This window comes from Erithacus rubecula, assembly GCF_903797595.1.
Source record: "Erithacus rubecula genome assembly, chromosome: 3".
Lineage (NCBI taxonomy): Eukaryota > Metazoa > Chordata > Aves > Passeriformes > Muscicapidae > Erithacus > Erithacus rubecula.
Genome location: NC_136689.1, coordinates 46,608,022 through 46,633,241, shown reverse-complemented (window position 1 = coordinate 46,633,241; position 25,220 = coordinate 46,608,022). Strand labels below are relative to the sequence as shown.

The following is a 25,220-nucleotide window of genomic DNA, read 5'->3' as shown; positions in this document are numbered from 1 at the left end:
ATTCTATAACGAACTACAAGATGTTTTCTAAATAAATAGTCATAAAAGCCACATTTTCTTTTGAACTGGCATTTAAATATGAAATAAACAGAGATTTTCTGTAAGTTTTATATGCAGAAGTTTTGTGTATATTTAATTTCAGGAAGATTTTAATCTGTGAGACTCCATGGAGTTTATGTTGCAACAGAGTCCTCCTGACTCTAGAAATCAAATGATTGCTGATCCCACCATAAATGTTAAAATTCTTAAAAATTGTATACATGTCAATGTCACAGTAATATAATTTTCAAAGAAGAGTGGATGGCAGTATAAATAATATAATAACTCACCTACAGGGTGAGTTAAACTTTTGAAGAGATAAAGAAATCTCTTAAAATACTGACAGTGTTTTTTGATTGCCGTTCTTTTGAATGCATATTTTGATAATTGTAGAAAAGTCTGCTTCTCAGAGATATAAAAGCTTTGCAAATCTGAATCTCTTCATTGTCTGAACAAAACAGCTATGTTTGATGTTTTAGGATGTATCTGTTTAATTTCTCCTTTCCAAAGCTGCTAGAAGACTTTAAGATCAAGAACATGTTTAGGAGTAGATGATGAGCATTAATAAATGTAATGTTCCCACATTTCAATTTGGGTTTGGATATGTAGGCAACATGAAGAAAAAAACTGCCATAGCACAGCACTTTAATGGAATCTACTGGATCACTTTAACCAAGCACAAAACAGGAATTGTAAAAGACACACATGAATATGAAAACCCAAATAGACAAAATCCTTCAAGATCCAGTAGTTAAAACAAACTGACAAAATTGTTATATTAAGAATGATGTGATGCAATATGAAGGATAATGGTTAAGCAAGAGCAAATACTCAGTATACAAAACTTTACCATACATAAATAGGCAGAGGCAGAGCTACTGTACCTTCAGCAAATTGAAATTTCTCAATCCAGAGCAATAAGTGCTTCACAGTAGTCATAACCCCTGTATGATACTTATTAAGCTCTTTTATTGTGAACTTCCACCAGACATGTTATGGACTCTTAATAAGACATAAAAGCAATTTTCTGTTTTCAACATTTCTCCTCCTGTCAAAAAAAACCCAACAAAACAAACCCCACCTAAACTTTCAACTTTGTATTTGTCCCACTAGTTGAGAAGATATTTACTCCAGCAGAGATCTGAAAAATTAGCTGAATTGATGTATGTGAAATTGCTGTGCTCAAGAAAACTACTCTTTTCTGAGACTGCTTCTTGGTTTAAATGTGTTTCTCAGAACTGACATCACTGGGGTGACATAAATTCTGCACTAATTACAACCTCCTACTGTTGTAATCCTAGATGTATTGGAAATGGTTTATCCCAAGCCCCCTGTAAATGTCCCATGGAATGACCTTTCCCCTTTGCTACTACCCTATTGGCAGGATGCCAATTCTCCCCCCGCCCCCCCTCCCTGACCCTAGAAAATACCTGTATCCCCTAACCTTATCCTCTTTTTGCTCCTGGAGGCCATCATGAAATAAACATCGAATCCCCAGGAAGGGCAAAGAACCTCTTTTGTAATCCTTTACTCTGTCCTTGCGGGAGGGGCCAGGCTGCTTCCTACAAACTAAGCTGGTCTGAGCCCAGGAAGAAGCTTCAGCACCCTCGCATTCTACAGGCTAGCGAACCTCAAGCTGAGTTTGTGGCAGTAAAGCAGCTGTAGGGGAAAAGGGGCCACTAGGCGAATGCTCAGTCTGACATCTGCTGAAGGAATATCTATAGTAACAAATGCCCCATCACAAAAGAAATATTTGTCCGGAAGCTCTTTATAGCAGCTAGATGTATTAAATACAATAGGAACAATAAAGAAAATATGAGAAGGACTTCCTTCTTTCTAGACTTCCCGCTTAAAATCAACAAGGTAAATAAATTGCTTTAAGTGAATGCCATTCTTTAGAATCACAACCTTCAACAGACTCAGACAGCAAAAGTGAGACTACATCAGCTACAGAATAATATTTGTGTTCTTCATGAAGGCCAGCCAAGTTAGACTGGACTGGATATGAATTTACTAGTTTGGCAAGGAGGTACATGTCAAGAATAGCTGTTATGTAAGAGCTGGCTTTGTATTTTAGTTCTTTTGATATATTTGAATTAAGTAAATGGACTAGAAAGGACCTTTTATTTTATTATCCTACCTGTGACAGTAATCATTAGAAGCTATTTAAGAAAAGGATGAATAAACAATGCAAATGTTTTTCAGGGCCCTGAGGGAACCAACAGACCTTAATAGCCCAGAGCAGTTTCAAGAGGGATGCACACATATACAGTTGGCCAGTGAGCCCAGGAGCCTCATTTGACTCACATTTGGAAGTGCAGAACTTGATCCATATCACCAGCAGATGTGCCATTAATAGTGTTTTAATCACCTTCCTTGATCCTTGTCTTTCCTTGTTTTTTTAGATTAGCTCTACACAAAACACTTTAGAATCCTGGAACTATTGGAAAGGCATAGATCTGTTAAAATGATTAAAGAAAAATCACCTACTAAACATATATGAAGAAACCATTATTAATATCAAACTCCTAGCAGGTGTTACTTGTTACATTGATATGCTTGGCAATATGGACAAGCTGATAACAAAAACTGCCCAACTAGAATTGGATGGAGTATGAAGAAAAATGTGTGTTTATGTAGTCTTAAATATAGTTGTTGGGTAGACAATTACATCTAATGACATGAATATCAATTTTCAGAGATCTTAATTGTTTAGTCCGCATCCAGCTCTCCAAATGCAAACTGAATGCTTCTCAGTGCATGTTCTGTATTAGATGATCCATGAACAGCATTAGACAAAATATCATGTGCGAACTGAGCCCGAATTGATTCAGGACAGGTCTTTTTTGCCTCTTCTGGATCAGTTGGACCCATTAGTTGCCTCCACTCTTCCACAGCATTTTCCTTCGATAAGACCATTACTATTGATGGACCTCTGTAAAATCAATATAAAGAAACTCTTACAGTATTCTGAGATTTCTGAGATGCAGTCTTAGCTTTAATGTCAGATGTACCATGAAGGGTTCTAATAAGCATTGAACTATCTTAATTTTATTAAGCTGCTTCAATATTAAAATTTGTTTCTGTGTGTTTTGTTTAAAGGAAAAGTCCAGTATTTGAAAGCCAAAGAGATTATGATGATCAGATATTTGGATTTGGACTTCTCGTCCAATAGACATTCTCACTCTGAAGCAAGACAATACATACTGTTTTTATCAGCTATACTAACAATATTATGAGGAAGACATTTGTCATGCATGAGGGAAAAAAAGGATTCTGTTGGGAAGCAGTTCCTTTCTAGGGAAAATAAAATCCAAAATGAAACTACCCATAAGTTTGGAAAGAATTGTAAATCTCCCTTTCAAAGGAGGAGTATTCTGTGCTAGAAGCCACTCAACTTGCCAGTTTGTAAAATCCTTGCACCAGTTATGGTGTACCATGTTTTTTTGGCACTATAGAAAGTGTGATGTCTACTTATATACCTCAGTACTGTAAACCAAGACACTTACTGTGTCATACAATTCACCAACTGTTTGAAAAAGGGTTTTCCTTCATGATCCTTGTAAAACTGTGCAGCCATTTCATGAGTAAAAGCTTGTTCTTTTACATTTGAGATTGTAAATCCAGCCTCTTTAACTTTTTTCATAATTTCATCTAGAAGAATAACAAACAAGCTCATTTTTGATTGAAGTGGTTTAGATGCAACAAATGCAAACCCCATACACCCAAACTTTAAAAGTTTCAGAAAATACTAGATGTCTTTTCCTAAAAAAATCACCAATAGCTATTAGAATTCTTACAGTATCAAACCAAATATGGGCAACATAAGAAACACTTCAACAGTCCTCTAAATTAGGCAGAAACAATTGTCACTGCATTATCCATCTTGATGCATGTATCAAACCCAGATTTTAATAAACTATGACAATAACATTCATTGTTATTTCTCACATTGAATAGAATGTGGACTGTAGTTGTAATGCTGTATCAAACATCAGCTGGCCAGCAAAAATCAATCTGGATTTTCACAAGAGGGGAAAACAGACTTAAAACAGCCAATGATGAATAAGCATTAGAAAGACTACCAAAATTTGTTAGGGCAGAATGGAATAATGCTAAGTAGGGGATCTGGATTTTTAAAGAGTGGAAGCAAACATCCCTAGGGCCATATTCTGAATTGTACCTAGCACTCTTTTTATTTTTATTTTTTTCTCCTTATTCCCTTAGACTAGCAGTAAGCACCCCCTAGCCAGATGCCACTTCAGATTAGTTATGAGGCCCTGGATCTAGAGTCATCCAGATGATTCAGATGATTTAGAAGAAAATTATCTGCCTAGTGAACCTCCCCATTATGACTAATCTGTCAGACGGATCCCCACTTCTTACATCAAAAAGAAAAAAAAGGTAGTCATAGTAGGTCACTCTCTTCTGAGGGGAACAGAGGGCCCCATATGTTGATTGGACCCATTCCAGAGAGAGGTGTGCTGCCTCCCTGGGGCCTGGGTAAGGGACATCACTGAGAGACTCCCCGGACTGATTCAGCCCACTAATTATTATCCACTATTGATACTCCAGGCTGACAGTGAGGAGACTGAAAAGAGGAGTGTTAGGGCAATTAAAAATGACTTTAGGGCCCTGGGTCAAGTGGTTGACAGGGCAGGGGAACAGGTAGTCTTTTATTCAGTCCCCTTGGTGGCTGAGATAAACAGTGAAAGAAATAGGAGAACTTACATCATTAAAAAGTGGCTCAAGGGTTGATGTCATCGGCAAAATTTCAGATTTTTTGATCATAGGACAACTTTTACAGCATCTGCCTGCTGGAACCAGATGGGATCCATCTCTCAGTTAAGGGCAAAATATTTTTAGCTCTTGAACTGGTGCACCTTGTTGAGAGGGCTTTAAACTAGGTTTGAAGGGGAAAGGGGACGCAGTTGGGCTGTCTGAAAGCAGACCCAGGGGTGGTAAGCCTGAGCTAGGGGTGAAATCAGCAGCCCAGCTGAGGCACATGTATACCAATACACACAGCATGGGTAATAAACAAAGAGCTGGAAGCCATGGTGCAACAGCAGAGCTATGATGTAGTCACTATCATGGAAACATGGTGGCACGACTCACATAGCTAGAGCACTGCACTGGATGGCTACAAGCTCTTCAGAAAAGATAGGAAAGGGAGAAGAGGTGGAGGGGTAGCTCTTTATATTAGGGAGGCTTTTGATGCCATAGGTATTGAAACTAATGATGATGGAGCTGAATGCCTATGGGTAAGAATTAAGGGTAAGACTAACAAGGCTGATATCCTACTGGGAGTTTTATATCGTCCACCTAATCAGGAAGAAGCGCACAACTTGTTCTATGAGCAGCTGTTGTAATGAGGTAAGGGGAATGATTCAGCATACCTCTGTCCATCTCTTCTGGTTGGTCCCTGGCTCCCTGTCCCTCTTCCTGTCCTGTGACCTTCCCCTGTGACCTTGTAGCCCACCTAGAATTCCTGTATTACCCCCTGTGACCTTACCCCATTGGCTGCCATCCAAGGCCACTCCTATTACCCTCTCCTGAATACCCCTCTCCCGGAGAGAATCTGTCTCTTTCCTGCCACACCATCGCCATGAAATAAACCTGGGACCTGAAAGAGCCTCTTTTGTATCCTTTCTAATCCATGCAGATACTTTGTCTGATCCTAAGTAATTAGTAAAAAGACACAAGTTATTTTTGCAAGCAGCTAGATAATGTTTCAGGATCATCAACCCTTGTTCTTGTAGGTGAACTGAACCTGCCAGACATCTACTGGGAACTTAATACAGCAGACAAAAGGCAGTTTAGGAAGTTTTTAAAGTATGTTAAGGATAACTTTTGTCGCAGCTGGTGAGTGAGCCCACCAGAGGAGAGACTATGTTAGGCCTGTTGTTTGTAAATAGCGATTGGCTGGTGGGAGATGTGGTGGCCAGAGGCTGCTTGGGGTATAGTGATCATGAAATTATAGAGTCCTCGATATTTAGTGAGATCAGGAAGAACATTAGTAAGACTTTTACACTGGGTTTCCAGAGGGCAGACTTTGGCCTATTTAGGAGACTTATTCAAAGAGTTCCCTGGGAAGCAGCCCTTAAAAACAAATGAGTTCAGGAAAGGTAGGTGTGCTTCAAAACAGAGGTCTTGAGGGCACAGGAAGAAACTGTCCCTGTGTGCTGAAAGGTGTGTCGACAAGGCAGAAGTCCAGCCTGGATTGGAAGGAGGTTTTGGAGGTACTTAGGAATCAAAAGAAGATGTATCATCTTTGGAAGGAGGGTCAGCTGTCTCAGGAAGTATTTAAGGGGGCTACTAGGGCATGTAGGAAAAAAAATAGGGAGGGTAGAGCTCCGTTTGAACTAAAATGGCACTTTCTGTAAAAAACAATAAAAAATGTTTCTACAAATATATTAAGGGTAAAAAGATGGGTAAGTCCAGCCTTTGTTCATTTTTGAATGAGGGAGGGAACTTAGTAACTGTGGATGAGAAGAAGGCAGAGGTGCTAATGCCTTAGTCTCAATTTTTAGTGGGAATTTGGTTTGACCTTAGAATAACTGTCCTCCTGGATCGGCAGATGAATGGTCGCCTTGTTATCCAGGAGGAGGCAGTCAGAGAACTGCTGAGATGCTTGGATATTCATAAATCTATGGGACCAGATGGGATCCACCCAAGGGTGATGAGGGAGCTGGCAGATGAGCTTGCAAAGGCACTGTCCATCATTTCCCAACAGTCCTGGCTCACTGGTGAGGTTCCAGATGACTGAAAGTTGGCCAATGTGACACCCATTCATAAAAAGGGTGGGAAGGAGGATCCTAGTAATTATAGGCCAGTTAGTCTGACCTCTGTACCTGGTAAAGTTATGGAACAGTTTATACTGAGTGCCATCACACAGCACTTCCAGGATGGCCAGAGTTTCAGATCCAGCCACCATGGGTTTAGGAGGGGCAGGTTGTGTTCAACCAACCTGATCTCTTTTTACGGCCAGGTGACCCGCCTGGTGGATGCAGGAAAGGCTGTGGATGTTGTGTACCTGGATTTCAGCAAGGCCTTTTGACACTGTCTCCCACAGCATACTCCTGGAAAAGCTGGCAGCTCATGGCTTGGACAGGAACACTCTTTGCTGGGTTAAGAGCCAGCAGTGTGCCCTGGTGGCCAAGAAGACCAATGGCATCCTGGCCTGTATCAGGAATAGTGTGGCCAGCAGGAGCAGGGAGGAAATTCTTGCTCAGTACTTCACACTGGTAAGGCCACACCTTGGGTACTGTGTCCAGTTCTGGGCCCCTCAGTTTAGGAAGGATGTTGAGATGCTTGAGTGTGTCCAGAGAAGGTCAACAAGGCTGGTGAAGGGCTTGGAACACAAGCCTTATGAGGAATAGCTGAGGGAGCTGGAGTTGTTTAGCCTGAAGAAAAGGAGACTCAGAGGTAACCTTATCACTTTCTACAACTTTCTGAAAGGTCGTTGTAGTCAGGAGGGACTTGGTCTCTTTCACCAGGCTGCAATTGACAGAACCAGAGGACACAGTCTCAAGCTGCCCCAGGGGAGATACAGTTTGGATATGAGGAAAAAGTTTTTCATGGAAAAAATGATAAAGTACAGGAATGGTCTGCCGAGGAAGGTGGTGGAGTCGCCATCCCTGTATGTGTTTAAAAAAAGACTGGATGTGTTGCCCAGTGTCATGGTCTAGTTGAGGTGTTAGGGCAAGGGGTAGATTCGATGATCTTGAGGGTCTCTTCCATCCTAGTCATTCTGTGAATTCTGTAAATTCTGTGAAGTTAAACCAAGAATGGGAATGCATCTAACTGAGCAATGACCCCTTTTGAGTCAGTAGAAATACCTGTCTGAAATAAGTAATAGAAGTTTGGCAAGTGTCTCTCTCCTTTGACTAATAAAGATTCTGGGCAGGTTGTCTGCAGAAGTGCCTGTCTCTTAAACAGTTTAACTTAGTTAGGAATTCCCTTCAATTGACCACTGTTCTAGTCAAGAAAAACCTACAGACAGTTAAAGCAAAATAAATGTCACATTTGAGATATTGGTCTGAATTATGCAAGCCATGTAAAAGCATTTCTCTGCACAGAAAATGTGCATCAAAGAATCAGAAGAATCGTTTGTAGAAATTGTTACATCACTAGATATAGCCATACTTTCTCAGTACCTTACCCTTGTGAGTCTTAGCAGCATCAGGTTTGATTAATGCAAAAGTTTGTTCCTTAGGGAAGAAGAACTCAAGTTCCTTCTGAGCATCGCTGGGTGTAGAACTTCCATGCAGCTGATTGATAGGTACATTTTCAATCACATACTGTGCACGCAAACTAGGAGTCATTAAAAGAGTGAAGTTACTTAAAAGCATAGCCATTTTGTGATCTGAACTATAATTAGCCTTAACCCAGGTAATGTGAATTAGTGTTGATCTGGAAATCTGAAATACAAGCCTCCCTCCCAACACTCGTGCTGTTATATTCCAAAATATACCACTTATTTCTAAATGAAATGGCACTTCTGAGAGCAGCAGGTAAGATGATACCATTGCAGTTACTTAGAGCAATGTGATGAGCATGTAGAACTAAGGTGTCTGTTTATAAAATTTCAATAGGCTACAAGAATATCATAGTGGTATTTCAAGAAAAGTAATGATGTTATTTCAAGAACACTTCTCCCCCCTCACCCCCCCCCCCCCCCCCCCATTAAGAACAGGTATTGCCAATATTTTTTCTCAGACTGACAGACTCAAGTGTTTCCCTTTCAGTTCATTGCACTTTTTAAAACTCAGTTTTAAATTCTGTTTAGCAGTCATTACCTCTAAAAATTGTTACGGTTTCTATGTGTAATACACTACTACATCCAAGAAAAGTTTAAAAACTGTGGAAATGCATATCTGTTTCCAGATGATGGCACTATAGTAACACTACTTGTAATGTGGAATAAGATGAGGTATATGAAAGTAAGTTGGAAGCTGTGAATGATGTTTTATTTCTGCAATTATTACCTCTCTGGATTTTCCTTAGCCTCTTCAAGAGTCTTTGGGCCTAGCAAACCTCTCCAGTGTGAGACAGCATTTTCTCGTGTTAGAGCCAATACAAGAGTTGGACCACTGTACAAAAGGAAAAGCAGCATAAAAAAAAAATTAAACTCTTGTAGCTTTTAAAAAGTAATTTGATTATTGTCTTGGGATGACTTTATGATACTTGTATCCTCAAATCATCTTATGGTATTAAATATTGAGTTCTGCAACTTTAAGACTGGTTCCAGGAGTGAGCGGGAAGAGGAAGAGGTGCAGAGTTTGTTATCAGAGACTGCACTTGCTCCCTCGCATTCTTCACACAGACCATGTTGTCTGCAGTGGACAACAGGAGAGAGCTTCTCTTTGCTTTTTTTGCTTTCTTAGTTTTTCTGGCTAGCTGAGGCAAAAGGGGTCCCCTGGATTGTGTTTTTTCCTTTTTTCTTGGAATTGTTTGAACCTGCTCTGGACTGAAAACCCAGAGGAGCACTGGGAGATCACACCTGTGGCCCACCAGGCCTGGCCTGGGCTGCAGCATTTCCTAGCACCGGAGGGACTGAGAACAGACTGAGTGAGCCGAGCTGCGACCCACGGAAGGGACTCTTCTGAGTTTGTCATCTCCTTCAGAGCGACAAGAGGTTTTGCTGTTTGGTACTGTTCAATTTTGTGCTGAGAAGTTCTTCGTCAGTGAAATAAACAGGTTTTGTTTCCTCTTCTCTCTGAGGAAATATTTTTCCCCAAATCGGTTGATTATGAATTATTAATTATTATTAATTATTCCATTATCTGCAGTTATCTGTTCCTGTTTCATTTTTCATAAACTTTTAGACACACGTGCATCTTGCAGCCATGTATTATCCAAGAAGCGTTCAACATCAGGTTGGATGGGACTCTGAGCAACCTATTCAGATGGAAGGTGTCCTTGCTCATGGCAGCGGGTTGTAACTAGATGGGCAATAATGATCCCTTCCAACCCAAACCATTCTGCGCATCTATGATTCAATAATTATTTAATGCAAAAATTTCAGTATTATCTGATTCTATATAGATTCTCTAGGTTTACATTCTCCTTTTTCATTCAACATACCTGGTCATTTGCTCTAGAAGGACTGGGAAGTAGTCTTGATCTACATGTTCTTTGTAAAATGTACGTACTTGTTGCTCAGATAGAATTATTTCTTTCTGCATTGCTATTTGGAAACCGTCATTCTTTATTCTTTGCATGATGGAATCTGTTAAATAATTGAAATAATGCTAAACTGCCATCCATTCATTCATCTGCATGCTTGTAGAGAAACGACACGGACTTTTTGATGATAATGTTACATTTTATGGGTGAATTTGTTTCCTAACTAGAGAAAAGGAAACTAATTTAAAGCAACTGCTAGGAGGCATCACTAGTTGCCTGGACACTAAGAAAACTGATCCTCATGATCTTTAAGCATTCTCTTGCTTAAAAAACCTCAGTAGGAATTCCTTACTGAGAAATATGATACATGTTGCTACCAGCAAAAGAAGGTCTAAAGAATTTGAATGGGTGAAATGTTTATTTAACTAAGTCGCACAAGACCACTTGGGTAAGTAAGCAGTATTTGGCAAAAGTCAAAATTAGTGTGTAATTACCTAAACATAAACTGCAGAACTGCTGCTCTAAGCAACATGCTGGACAACCATAAGGAAAATAAATTCACAGGGAAAGATCAAAATTGTATTCTTTCAACTCTGCACATAAGTTAGCTCAAGTACAGGGATTCTCAAGTTAGAAATAAAAATACTATCTGAAATCTAGGAAGAAATGTAAATATATGACTGAGAAGGAAACTTGTTTGGATGAAGCTTCATGTAATAGAGTAGATTTTTAAATTTAATCTCTAAAACCACTGTTTAGGACTACCCTTGAGCAGCATTACCTCATGCAGCATAGAGTGTCTTGGATTGGATATTTTTCCCCTTACTACTGATCTATCTTGAGCCTGCTATTCAAGAATATCATCTGCTTCATTATGGTGAGAAATCTAGTCCCCTATACTACGTTTGAAAACAGGAGCTTCTCTGAGAGGTCTTCTAGAAATATCCCATCCGCAGAATTTCTTGAAAAATTAACCAAAGGATCAAAATATCATTGACATTTGCATTCTCAATATATGAAAAATGTTAACCTCACAACTTCATTCCAGATAAAGATTACTGCTGGCCTAATGGTGGAGAGACAGTATAACCTAACTTATTAATAAATTAAACTTATTAATAAATTAGTTAGAATTTATAATTCAAAATTCAAAATATGAGAATATTTATATACCCTTGATAGAAAATAGTTATTAACACTTACCTCTCTTTTCTTTCAAGAGACTAGGTCTTATTATGGCCAAAGTCCTTTCAACGTGTTCTTCTACCTTATTTATATGAAAATTTGGGAAAAAGAAGGCAAGCTGTCTGCTGGCATCTTCAACGCTGTCTTGCACATCACATAAATTAACCAGACTCTCATTTTCTTTGAGTCCTGGCAACCTGATGAAACATGAAGTCATACAAAAAACTATTTAAGGCACTGCTGAGTGTTAACAAGCTGACTTACAGAAGACTTTCTTAAAATTTAGTGAAACATAATAACAGAATGCAAAACTAAGTTTTTATTAAATTCAGATTGATGAGTGAAGTAACATTTCTAAAAAGAGACTTATTAATCTTCTCAAAAGGTGTCTGATTATGTGCTCTGAAGAAGAAATCTCAGCCAGGCTGCTTTAACAATTCCCCTCTAGCTTATCCAAAATAATTCCTCTGTTACTGAGACAGAATTACTATTGACAAGTGTACAGTGTATAATGAATGATCAATAGAAGTCTTGTTCTTAATTCATGCACAGCATGATCGTAAAAATGATAGCACTACAGAGTTGTTGATAACAGAGACACTTTGCACTGTTTCTTGCCTGTTTGTTTAGCTGTGTAAATAAAATTCCTCTTGGCCACTTTTAGAAAATGCAGTATTCTCTAGCTGTACTAATTTAATGCAGAAAAGGATGCAGCAGGCATCGACAAAGAAGTCAATTATTTCAACAAGTTATTTCCCAGACAAAGTATTTAACTCATATTGCTTAGGTAAATGTCTAATGTATATATAAAGCTCAATCTGACATTTGAATTTTTGTGAATACTCTGCTGTCTGAGGCTGTGTATATAACTACCAATCTTCACCTTTTCTACAAACCCTTGGCATAGAGGAAAAACACACATTTCAAGATACCATGGTTGTGAACAGCTAATCCTTACAAATTTTTTTGTGTCTTTAAACAGGGTGGGGACAAACCCCAGTACTCTTCCCCTTCTCTGCTGGCTTTTACAGTGTTCCCAGGGAGAAAAACATGCCTCAGTTGTTCCCTGGTCTGCCCTGGGCCATATGTACAGCTTCCCAAGAAACACAGGAGAAAACATGGGAAGGAGTGCAACCTTCAATTGGCAGTGCAGTCAGTCCCCTGGTATGGGTGAACTAGAATTGCAAAGACTGCATCAGCTTTGAAGTGTATCATTGTTCCCATCATTCTGAGAACCCATTAAAGAGATCAATGATCTTGGCTTGTCATCTTTAAGTAGGAAGCAAGGAATTTCTGAATTCCCATGAGAACTGGGGTTCCATCTCTAGTAGTGGCCCTGTGTAGAACTAGTGGTCCTGGTGATGAACTCTGCCTGCTCCCTGCAGTTGCACACATGGGCACATTTGTGTCTGTAGGAACATGCCTTGGTTTATGGTGTGCTCTGAACACTGTGACTGTATCACAGGACACATTTTCACTGGTACTTACTTGACTGGCTCTTCAGGCTCACCAGACTCACTTGTTTTGTGTAGTTCTTTACATTGAGGAAGAGCATCAGTTGCTTCTTTTTTAGTGATTATCAAAACATGGCATGGTCCACTCATCATGAATTGAACAAATGCGTCAAAGTCAGGCTAAAAAACATAATTCCCCGCCCCACCCCCGGCTCCATGAATTGCAGGAATTCTGAATTTGTCATCAGAAATGAAACAATTATGCTTTTAAGTAACTCATACATTTCCTGTTCCAAACTGGCATTGACATACATTCTGAGGAATGTATGTCTGATAGATTGTTTGGGAAGTTTTTTGATCAATCATTTGAGACAACATTATCAAATGTAAAAAAAGTAAATTGAGATATCAAGTCTAAAAAAAAAGTAAATTGAGATAAATAAAGGCATATAACTACTTTAAACAAGTACTAAATGTTCTTCCAGGTTAAAATGCAAATGACAAGAATGAAGAAAATTATCTAGAAATTCAAGGTGATCAGTTGCTATGCTTATTGTACAGCATATAGGGTGTAATAAGAAATTGCAATGCAGTTTCATGAATAATTTTTGAAACTAAAAGTCATGTAGCTGGCTATAAACATAGAATGCTGAGCTGCTTGCAAGACATTTGTATGTTTTCCCTTCATTTGCTTTGCTATCTTCTTTTCACTTCTTCAGTTTCAACTTTCAATTCTATACAAGTACATTTCCATAAGAAAAATAATGTTCGAAGCTTGTGGTGTGAGTTTGAAATATTTTTTTGTATGTCACTTTTTTCTTGGGGATATCTATTCTCCTTTTAAAAATTTGATTAAATCCTTACCAGTCAGCATCACGTCATTGCATATGATAGTTTTTTCCTTTAATAACATGAGGATGAATTATTCACATATATGCTTTCAATTCACTGCTTTTCTACTTCAATTATCTTCATATCTATGTGCATTAACCCATTTCCCGAAATGAATAAACTTAGAAGAAACAGAATGAAGTACAAAAAAATTTTCAGTATGATGCATAAAGGGCGTCTTTATACTGCAGTGACTTCAAAAGTACTCTTGCTTATGTTAGAAGAACTATGTGTAGCTGTTAATTTTGGCTGTCCTGGATCTTTTCCCTGGAGCTTTCTCATTAAAAACAAACAATTTTTGCTTCCAGTTTAATCTGAAGGTCTATCACCTTGAGTATCCATTCCCTTGTAAAAGGCAGACTCCAGGAATTCAGCACGATTGTAGACTATCAATAACATTGTTCACTGAGCACAAAGGAATCAATATGTTTTAATGACATTATTTTTCAGCTTAAAATTAAACTTTAGGAATGCCAAATAATTGGCCTCTCAATATGCATAGTGCTCTCTAGAATCATATAGTTCCTAGCAGTTTTATTATTCTTCTGTTCTAATGTTGGCAGGGATCTGCTGTGGGGTAATAATGCTCTTTTCCACTCTCCATGAGATTTGAAAAGTCATGGTGAGGACACAGATGACTAAAAACTGGAAACACTGAAGCATTGTATGTACCCTTTAAAAGGGTAGAAAGGAGGACCTCAGGAACTACTGGCCTATCAGCCTTACCTCTGTGACAAGGAAGATCATGGAACAGATCCTCCTAGAAGCTGTGCTAAGGCTAATGGAAGACAAGGAAATGGTTTGAGACTGCCAGCACAGCTTCACCAAGGGCAGGTCCTGCCTGACCAGCCCATTGGCCTTCTACAATGCAGTGACTTCATTGTGGACAAGAGAGGGGCTACAGATGACATTTCTGGACTTTTTTAAAGCCCTTGACATGGTACCCCACAACACCCTTCTCTCTGAAGTGGACAGAAATGGTTTTGGTTGCTGTTCAATAGATAAGGAGTTGGTAGGACAGTTGCATCCAGAGGTTAGTGGTCAGACTCTCAGAGTAACAATGGACATCAGTGACAAGTGGTGTCCCCCAGAGTTCACACTGGGGACCAGTGATGTTTAGTATCTTCATTAATGACATAGGTGAAGGGATTGAATGCACCCTCAGCAAATTTGCAGATGACACCAAGCTGATGCACCCAAAGGACAGTATGCCATCCAGAGGAACATGCACAAGGAGGAGGCCCATGAGCATTGAGCATTAACAAGATCAAATGCAAGGTGCTGCACTGGGTCAAGATTACTCCTGGTATCAGCACAGGCTGGGGGATGAACAGTTTGAGAATAGCCCTGGGGAAATGGAGTTGGGAGTGCTGGTGGATGAGTGGCTGGACATTACCCAGCAATGTGCACTTGCTGCTCAGAAAGCCAAATCAGTCCTGGGTTGCATACAAAGCAGTGTGGCCAGCGGAGCGAGGGAAGGGATTTTGCCTCTCTGCTCTGCTCTGGTGAGACCCCACCTGGAATGCTGCATAGATCTCTGGCGCCTCAGCACAGGAAGCTGTTGGAGCAAGACCAGAGATGCCATCAAGGCAAATAGAGGATGGAGCACCTCTCCCATGAGGAAAAGCTAAAACAATTTGGATTTTTTGGCCTGGAGAAGGTTCAGGGGTCACCTAATTGCAGCCTTCCAGTATACTTGAAGGGAGCCTACAAGAAAGATGGAGAGGGACTATTTGCAAGAGCATATAGTGATAGGACAAGGAAGGATGGCTTTACATTGAAAGAGAGTAGATTTAGATCAGAAGAAATTCTTTACTGTGAAGGTGGTAAGGAATAGGAATAGATTGCCCAGTGAAATTGCAAATGTCTCATCCCTGAAGCCCTGCTTAAGGCCAGGCTGCATGGGGACTCTGAGCAATTTGTTCCAGTGAAAGATGTCCCCACCCTCGGAACCAAATGGTCTTTAAGGTCACTTCCAACCCAAGCTATTCTGTGATTCTATGATTCTGTGATGTATTAAACATTGTGTGTTTTGTTTTTCTTTATTCTTCCCATGTCTACCTCTACATTTAACTAACCTCAGATTGGCTACTATTCCCATGAAGATGAGTTACTTTTACCTCTGTTTCAAAACTGCCTCTGTCTGACCTACAATCCCATCTTTCCTAAAACCAAGATCTTCATGGTCCCTTACAAGATCTCCCTTTCTGAACCAATAGTGCAGCCATGTAGTAATTATTATCAGTCTTCTTTTTTCTCTCTGACTTTAGTAGGGACTATCTCATCTCTCTTATTCATCTGGAATGCCACAGGAACACCTTCCCACCTTCTCCTTCAGATTTGGTGAACCCTTCCATTGCTCCCTCTAATAATATCAAACTATTTGTCTTCTTATAATTCCGGCCTCTATCTTACACATATAGCAGAAGGTATAAATATTTTCTAAGCAAACATTTTTTATCTCAGATGCTTGTGAAGAGTTAATTTTAGCTATCACACTGCTGGAAAATATGGCCATATCCAGGTGCTAGGTTGCTAGACTACTGCCATTTAATGGTCGACAGCATAATTTAATTATTTTCTTGAAATTTATATCTGCCTTTAGCTATTTTTGTCCCCTAAAATAGGACAAGAGACAATAAAATACATTTTGGCTAAGATGCTTTCCCTCTCTCACTGTGCACGTATTTATTCTCAGAACTACCCCATTATAAAATCTGGAAATAAATTTAAAAATATATATATAATATTGTGTTGGGTTGATGTGGCCAGAAATGTGTATTCTACCACCATCTGTTGAAGCCGGGTTGACTAGTGATTTCTTATCTCCGTGGCACATACTATCTGCTAATGGGCCATCTTTAAGACTAGGTGGGGCAATCATATTTATTTTTTCCACAACCCATCTTGCTCCAGGATGATGAGCCATTAAGTCCCACTGTATGACTGATAAAATTACACCATCCCATTGAGAGATGCTCCAGTCAGGGGGAGAAGCCAAGTATTTCCTACCTAGATAAAAAACCTGAAATTTTGGACAGCAAGATACTGTCTTTCCATTGGATTCCAGAGGAAAATCAGACCTTTTCCACATCATCCCTGGACCTTCAGAGGGAAACTGCACTCTTCTACAGGACCACTGCTTCAGCTAAACCACATCTGCCACTGCAGGACTGTAGCCACCATTTAATTGGACTGCTACCAACACCCTGACTGACGGGGTGTCAGGTTGCATTCTGACTCTGCCAGGGTTGGAATTGTTCTTTGTAACACTGTAATTCTATTTTAATTTTGCTAATAAAGAACTGTTATTTATAATTTTCGTATCTTTGCCTGAGAGACCCTTAATTTCAAAATTATAATAACAATTTGGTGGAAGGGCATTTACATTCTCCACTTCAAAGACAAGCTTCTGCCTTTATTGGCAGACACCTGTCTTTCAAACTGAGACAAATATGTAGTATCACTTATTTTCTGGCTGGAAAAATATATGTCAAATAGATACTGTCACATAGGTTGAGGAATTGCAGAAATAATCTATACAGCACCCTAATTTTCTGTCCTACAGAAGTCACTGCTCCTGTCATAACATGTTTTAAAATCAGTATAATTTTATTTTGATAAATAGTGTTACAAATTAGCTCCTTGTCTAAGGATCATGCACACTTAGATAACAGAAAGAGGAATAAATTATTTTACTATTTAATTGGGGGTCAGTTGGAATTGGGTTGGAATGCTAAATTGCTACATAGTGATATTTATATGAGTGAGAGAAAGAAAAGGGAGAGAGACTATCTCTTTTTATATATACACTAAATCTACATTAATTCAGTTCTTCAATATACTTAAAACTTACCATGCAAAGATTTGCAACCATATCTGATAACAATTATATGTTTTACCTGTTCCTTTCATTTAGGTTTTTAGTTTGTTTTTACCTCTTCTTTATTCCGGGCATAAAATACTCTGATTTGCTTTTCAGTAAGCATTCTCTCCTCTGCTGCTTTAATGTCAAATCCTGCATCTTTAATCTGTAATTATTTGGTTATTACTCACGGGCATTTGAAAATGGATACATACAAAATCATATGTTTTTGTAGATCTAAAGATTGATTGGTTTTGGAAGCTATCCTAAATTTTAAATTCTCTGAAATATTCAAAATATAACTGCTATCTTTGCCTAAACTGAACTTCCAGCCTTTCAAAACACTTCACTAAATTCAAGATTACAATACCCCTAAGTTAAAGTTTGAGAAAAAATATAGTGCAGTTCAATGTACGTTCATTCAATAGTTAATAATCTCTTTTATTTCACATTGAATAAACTCCTTTGGATCACTGTGAGTAGTTACGATGCAACTCATGTTGCAAGATATTATAAATTATATTGTAACCATAGCAGCCACATAAATGTATGCTTGTTAACAGTTGTATTAGGCTAAAAACTTTGCTTTAGAAAGAGCAAATAGAGAAAAACTAAATCTATCTTATTATTTTCTGTTTCAAACTAGGTTACTGCACTAACAGCAAGCATTTGTGAGTGATGCACACATTACTTGTATCAAAGTTCACAGTCCATTGGTATGAGGTTTGTACCGTATACTGATACTTTAACAGCAAGGGCACTATTCAGCCCCAGTACTGATGATACACCAATATTAACCAGCACTTAGCCCTTTAAAAGCCCCTGTGGTGCTGCTGAGCATTTTCAGCCTTCACCAACAAGGCTGACTATAAAACCAGTGTTGGAAAACACACTTCAAGAGCCAAGTAGCGGCTGCTCCAGTTAAATTGTTTTCAAGCACTGCCTTATTTTTCCTTCCTTTCCAGCTAGGTCGGATAATTGCAGAAACAATATATAACACTCTGATTCCCTTTCCTGCAATGGTCACTGTCCCTGTCATAACACTTAAAAATTCTTCTATTTTGAGCCTGATATACACCATTATAAGCAAATTTTTTTTTGTTGTTTTTTGGGGGTTTTTTTGTTTTCTTTTGTAACAGAAGCAATATGAATCAATGTCTAACCTCTCCCGGCATGCAATGTTAAAGCAATAGTATAAATTTGAATGTCATATTATTTCAGGTAAAAATTATTGGGCTTTTATCACTCTTAGCAGAGAAGTTTTATCAGATTCTGTTCCAAAGTCTGGGCATAAATTGGGATTTACTGAACCTTACATTTTGCTAATATGCCTCTTAAATGAATAGCATGAATGAATATTTTAAATTTCTCTCTACCTTTTCTTTAATTTCTTCTACACGTCCTGATAAAACATCATCAGGTTTTATAATTCCGACAGAATAAGTGAGTACTTTTTCTGAGAAAAGGAAAAAATAATGTTCTAAGTAATGCATTCACCAAAATTAAGGAGATCATCTTTACTGAACCTGAAGGTCACATTTAAGCATTTGACTGTAACTCAATCAGAGTAAAAAAACCATTGAAGAATTTCAGATAATTATAATGGAAACAGCAGTATTGTTACCAATACCAGAAACACTTAAGGAACTGCATGCGTTAGGGAAAATATTACTACCAAATGTTAATATATTACATACATTATATTAATATATTGCAGTGTCTGAGAGATCCTCTAACCTGAAGCTGAAACTGAGCTAAAGCCCTATTTTCTGATTTTCTATCGTGTTTACGTTCTGGGGATTAATGTGAAGTCTGTAGATAGTTGCTAAATGATAGTACTTTACTTCTAGGTCTCATAGGGTTTATGAGAAAACATATAGGCTAAAGATGAGGTCAGGAATATGCTAGTTGAATGACACAATTTTAAAAGAAAACAACATCAAAACATGAAGAAGAAGGAAAAGGGATGCCATGGCTGTGATCTAATGCCTCTCACAGGGAAAAAGAGTGCAAGATCAAGAAGAGGGAGAGAAGATGGAGGAGTTTGTTTCATCTCAGGGTTGTAGAATGGCATTCTCTGCACAGATGAAGCAGTAGGAACATTCAGTACCCAGAGATAACAATAAAAATAGAAAATATGTAGGTCTCAGCTAATGAAAAGCCTGAGATAAATCACAGACAGGACTTTCAAACAGGCTGGTGCTTGTTTTTCAATCTTTTTGGAATCTTATCCTGCTGCTGTGGATTCTTTAAATATGTTTTTAATCTAATCTGGTGAAAGAGTAATCTGACGTAGAAGGTATGCCATTGCTTCACAGATTAACTCTTCCAATTCTCTCAAGTTGGCTTCATTTTAGTATTCCACCTCAACAGAAGTACACAGCTCACACAGGGACTGTGTGGAAGTGACTTTCAGGCCTTAACTTTACACATGAAAATTCCCTGGCAGGTATAATGTCTATCTAAAGTCTGAAGGTTCCCAGACCGGGGGTGAAAATACTGATGACAGTCCAATACATTAATTCCTTACAGAAGAAAGCTCAATCATAGCATTTCATTAACGCAAATAAAGGGAGGTATATTAGTGCTGGACATAGACAATTATTAATGAAAACACATTTGTTCTCTTTCTTTCTGTTAACATTTCTAAAATAAATCAAATATATTTACCCTTCTCTACAGCCTCCTCAGCAGACCCTTCTGATGGACCTTCTTGAAAAACAAGTTCTTCTACCTAAGGTAATTGCAAATGCAGTAAAAGTACATCACCAGTGCAAAAATAAAGTCACCAAACATAGCTGTCACATCTATACAACACATTTATCTTAATGTAAGAATGAATTTCTTACCCTGGAAAACAAGCAGTTTAAGAAGGACCTTTGGTTGGTCTGACTTTCCTTAACTGAATTTCAGTTTGTTAAAAAGATCTTTTTACTCTGAGTTATTTCATCTCCATTTTAACAAAATAAGCAATGAGACATGATTATTTCCCATGTCTTTGTTTCATATGATGCATATATATTAAAAATACTTAGCCCTGAAAGAAAAAAGATTGCTAAAACATATATGAGCTAGCAGCAATTTGTCTGTCTCTCCATTTCTTACAGTGATAGACTAACCTGTAAATTTGTTAAGTTTTTTCAAGATACCATAGTAGAAATTTGGGGGTACTAAGGAGAACAAGCATCAAGGGAAGATTAACTTTCCAGGCTTCACTACTACTGTGAATTCCAGCTGTGGGATCTTTCACAGTGCAGGTTATTGAGGTCCTCATGCTACCTGGAAGTCAGGAGTCAAAGGTGATGTAATAGATTTGTTGAATGGCCTTTGTTTTTAGTAGCAAACTGGATTCATTAAGGACAGAGGAATCCCCATGGTTTTGAGCAAACTGATCTAATGAAAGGTGAGACTGCCTGTGGCAGGAGGGGTTGGACTAGATGATCCTTAGAAGTGTCTTAGAACCCAGATAATTTTATTTGATTAAAAAAAAAAAAAGTGCATCATCTATGTTATTGTTTATTGTTATGGCAAAAATATGAAAAATTAAGCATTATCTAAACACTATCATAGACATTTAGAGAAACAGTGTAAGTGTAATAAAAGTACATGTTTATGCGTAAGTATCTGGTTTGTGTTACCTCAGCACGTTCCTTCACTCCAGCTGCAATTTCCCTCTCTTCTTGCACTAATTCTATTACTGTCTTAGTTATGAGAGGGGCATTTACACCTTTCACCAGTGCAAGAATTTTGCCATGCTGTAAAAGAGAAAATAACACTCTCGGTGAGTTTTCACCACTTAATTTACACATTTACTTGAATTTTTGAAACATGCAATATCTTGGTTATTTTTTCCAGCTACAGGATCATTTCCTATACCCTATGAAGGGAATACCAAAGCTACTACTGGCTCTATTATTTCAGAATGAAATTTTTATGCATTTAATTCCTTGCTTCCTTATTTACCAAATTTTCCCCGTTTATTTCTAGGCTCAATACTCATAATACATTTGGAAGCAAATGCAAATATGGATTCTACTTGTTCTTAATTTCTGTAACATGGATTTTATGTCTTTTTTTGTGTGCATTTGTGACTTTTTAGTGCATTCTCTACCACATTCAGATGCACAGTAGTGAAGCTAATGATGACCAAAAATACTGCTAACATTTCTAGACAGAATTCAGATTCAAACCTGAAAGTGTCCTGAAAGTATCATTATTCTTGGTCCCTGCTTATGGAAATTAAAATCTTGCCACCCTCAAGTTAAAACAATCCCCACCTCTTTTTAAGTGAGAAGTGCACTGCAGCTGTATCCTAGGAAAACCAGCTTTCTGTGTCCATCAGTGAGAGATAATAAATATATGATTAATTGCTATGGTTACTCAAGGAGGAAAACACTTACTTGTTATCTTAAAAACCATATAGTGCCAGGACATGCAAACTCTTTTTCTGTGATGAAAAGTGTGCATAAAATAATCATTTCAGTGTAACTACATGTAGGCACTTTAATGTAAGGCAAACCTGGAAAACATACCTGGACTTCTCAATAACTACCAAAACAGTGACTACCACAATTCTTCCGTGGCTGTATTTGCAGCACACAAGCATGGGAAACAGCTCAAGCAAACAACATCAGATATTACCATCCTACATAATGCAAAATGCAAAGATAGGATTTATACAGCTTCACATCTATTTTAAAATCTATTGAAAATTAAGGCAGAAGTAGGTAGCACATTAAAAGAAACTGATGGGATGTACTTACAACACTAAAAAGAAACACAGGTTCACAACTCCTCCTAAATGGTTTCAGAATTTCGATGCTGTCAGCTTCTGCCTGAAGTCCAACAAAAAAAATTATTTGCTTACATAAGTGTGTATGCATATGCATATGTAAAGAAAACCTTTCTAGTCACAGGAAAACTCCACTCTTATATACTTTGGTGTTGCAAACTCAAACTGCAGTCCTAAATGCAACTAACAGTCCTTATAGCAATGAAGAAAGAACTGTTTTGATAACATGGGATTGTCTTCCTGTCGTATTACAGAAATTAATAATGGAAAAATATCTTATATTGATACTATTTTCTCATGGAGGATATAATAACATCTATAAATGAAGAAGCAGCCCATGCAGTCTTGATGGAAGAGATTATCCAGTGTATTAATTTTTTTTCGTGAAAAGTGCTCAACTCCATGAAAGCATGTGAGATAGCCTCAGAACATGACTCCCTGCCTTTTCCTTGTATAAAAAAATTAATGTGTTTTCTGGAAAGTTCTTTCATTGTAGAATTTTAAGTTTTCACTAACAGAGAAAAGGATGAACTTGGTCAATATCTTGGATAAACTGAGTCTGTGAAACATGTTTATCTACTTTAAACATGAGATATAATACACTCACATATATATATATTGCTAGTGCTAACAAATATTTTTACTACTATAGTTTTGTGTTTTTTTAAATTTTTCCCCATTTTTGTTTTCTTAAAAATGAAATACGAAGTAACATTTGCAAAAAAATGATACAACAGTTTTTCACGGACATAAGAATTTTAAATGCAATGGTCCATAATGCAGAGACCTAAAATTAAAAGTCGTATAGTCTGGCTTTTGAATATTTCTGCAATCTCATCCAGGAAAACAAAAGTTGTGGGACATGAGCTCTTTTTTTATTATAGCTTCTTATATATTTATTGCCATTTCTTGTCTACCTCTAAACAAAGTCTTATGAGGATATATGCAGGGAAAGCAATCAGGCCAAAATTATGGCAACTCAGTGTAAGGGCTGTTAAATGAAAGCTCTTGATATGCAAATCAAAAGATATATTTAAATCAAAATGTAAATATAGTCACATACAGGATTTGTGTTCTTACCACTGCAAAATGTAGGAGATTGTCTTCACTCAAGTCATTCCTTAGTTTTCGGAATAAATTCAGCACAGCTTTGCAAGGACCACACCAAGCTTGATACACATCTATTACTAAAATGTAATAGTACAGAATTACAAACAGATGACTTGAGGAACTTACAAAATGAGACATTTATGTTTGGGTTGAAACAGCACTGGGAAGACATTCATATGGCTCTTTCAGTCCTCTTCTAGTCAATAAATGTATTATGAATACATCAATGGATTCAGTGGATACATTAGTGAATGCATAATCTTTAAATTCAATTACTTTTGACATTGGAAACCTAGTTCAGAATCCTATTTGAGATTATTAATCCCAATAGCAACTTTTCTCTCATATTCCTTTTCCTTTTATTTTCTCCTCTTCATTTCCCACTGTTGGTTTTCATTCTTATCTAGACCTTTATTCTACAGCATTTTCACTTCCCTGAGCCTATTTCTACCCCTCTGTAGATATGATCCTGTTACAGATTTGTTCCTTTTACCAAAAACCAGTTCCTACAAGACATAGGAGACATAGTTATTGGACTAAGTGAACTGAAAAGTGGGAATAATGCATGCAATAAAACACGCACTCTCTAGAATGCTGCAATAATTATTTAGTCTGTGCAAGATTTTACACACAGAAGCATTCAACTCCCTACCATGAAGAATACCATGTTGGAAATGTATTTTGTAAACATTGGTGTGTATCAGTATATCAAAATAAAATTCAGATAAATATTACTTGAATGAGTGTTTATTATATAAGATGCTTCATATTTGAAATTGTAATATATATCTTAAAAATATTTTCCAACTTAATTCTATGAATTCTATGATTCAATGACTCCATTATATACCTTTATAAAGAGATATATATTTATAAATATATATTACTATGGCCTTTCTTTAAAGATATGGTGCTAGTCTTTTAGAATATCTATAATAATATATAATAATATAATAAATATATAATATATTATATAATATTATATAATAATATAATAAATAAATAAATAAATATGAAAACCTGCGCATATGTCCATGAAAATATAAAAAGAAAATATTAGCTGTTAATACCTACTATACCCTTTGTCAGCAGCATTTGGTCCCACTGGTTTTGATTGCTTATTATAGTCTGAAACAAAATTAATTAACACTTTAACATTCTAAAAAGGCAGAAAAAGCATCTATTTCTCTCTAAAATTGGTTAAGTAATTAGGATTTATACCTGCAGCTGAATTTCTTTCTTCTTGCCTGCCATTTCCCTGTGATTATAGGAACAATATTAAAATCCAAAGCACTTTTAAAGCTTTTTAAAAGTCCATATGACATACAAAACTGATTTTTATGGTTCTTAAAGTATCACTGCCTTCTGATTCCCTTTGGAATTCTGTGCAGAAATATACAACTTGTTTACAAAATCCACATGGCACAAGAAACAGAAGAAAATTTAGTATCTTAATCTGTGAGGATATGCAAAACTTTTGACCTCAATAATCTTTCAAGTTTATAATCCCACTGCTCATGATAGCCACAGTCACTTTAATGGGATGACAGCTGCTGTAACACTGGACCATTTCAGAAAAATATTGATTAAAGAGCTTCAACTCTAATAACATCAAATCAGTCTTCCTGTCTGCCGTGACACATAAAAAGCAATGCCATACTTTTGCTCCATAACTAAACTTCAAAAATGAACCCTGATGCATCCATCATTCTGTCATTAATAAATAATGTCCTTCATATATTTATGGTAGACAACT

The 25,220-nt window shown here is 37.4% G+C and overlaps 1 protein-coding gene across 1 annotated transcript; it reads right to left on the bottom strand.

The window, feature by feature from the left end:
* Positions 1-2,432: 2,432 nt before the first annotated feature.
* On the bottom strand, positions 2,433-24,718 carry NME8 (NME/NM23 family member 8; the record flags this gene model as incomplete). The annotated part of the gene is made up of 15 exons (XM_079302649.1): positions 2,433-2,974; positions 3,549-3,693; positions 8,201-8,352; positions 9,027-9,131; positions 10,126-10,270; positions 11,371-11,549; positions 12,841-12,986; positions 17,636-17,728; positions 18,939-19,018; positions 20,233-20,296; positions 21,201-21,317; positions 22,326-22,397; positions 23,435-23,541; positions 24,535-24,592; positions 24,686-24,718. 15 exons carry the CDS (start codon positions 24,716-24,718, stop codon positions 2,752-2,754), a joined length of 1,719 nt encoding a protein of 572 aa, XP_079158775.1. The 3' UTR covers positions 2,433-2,751.
* Positions 24,719-25,220: the final 502 nt, after the last annotated feature.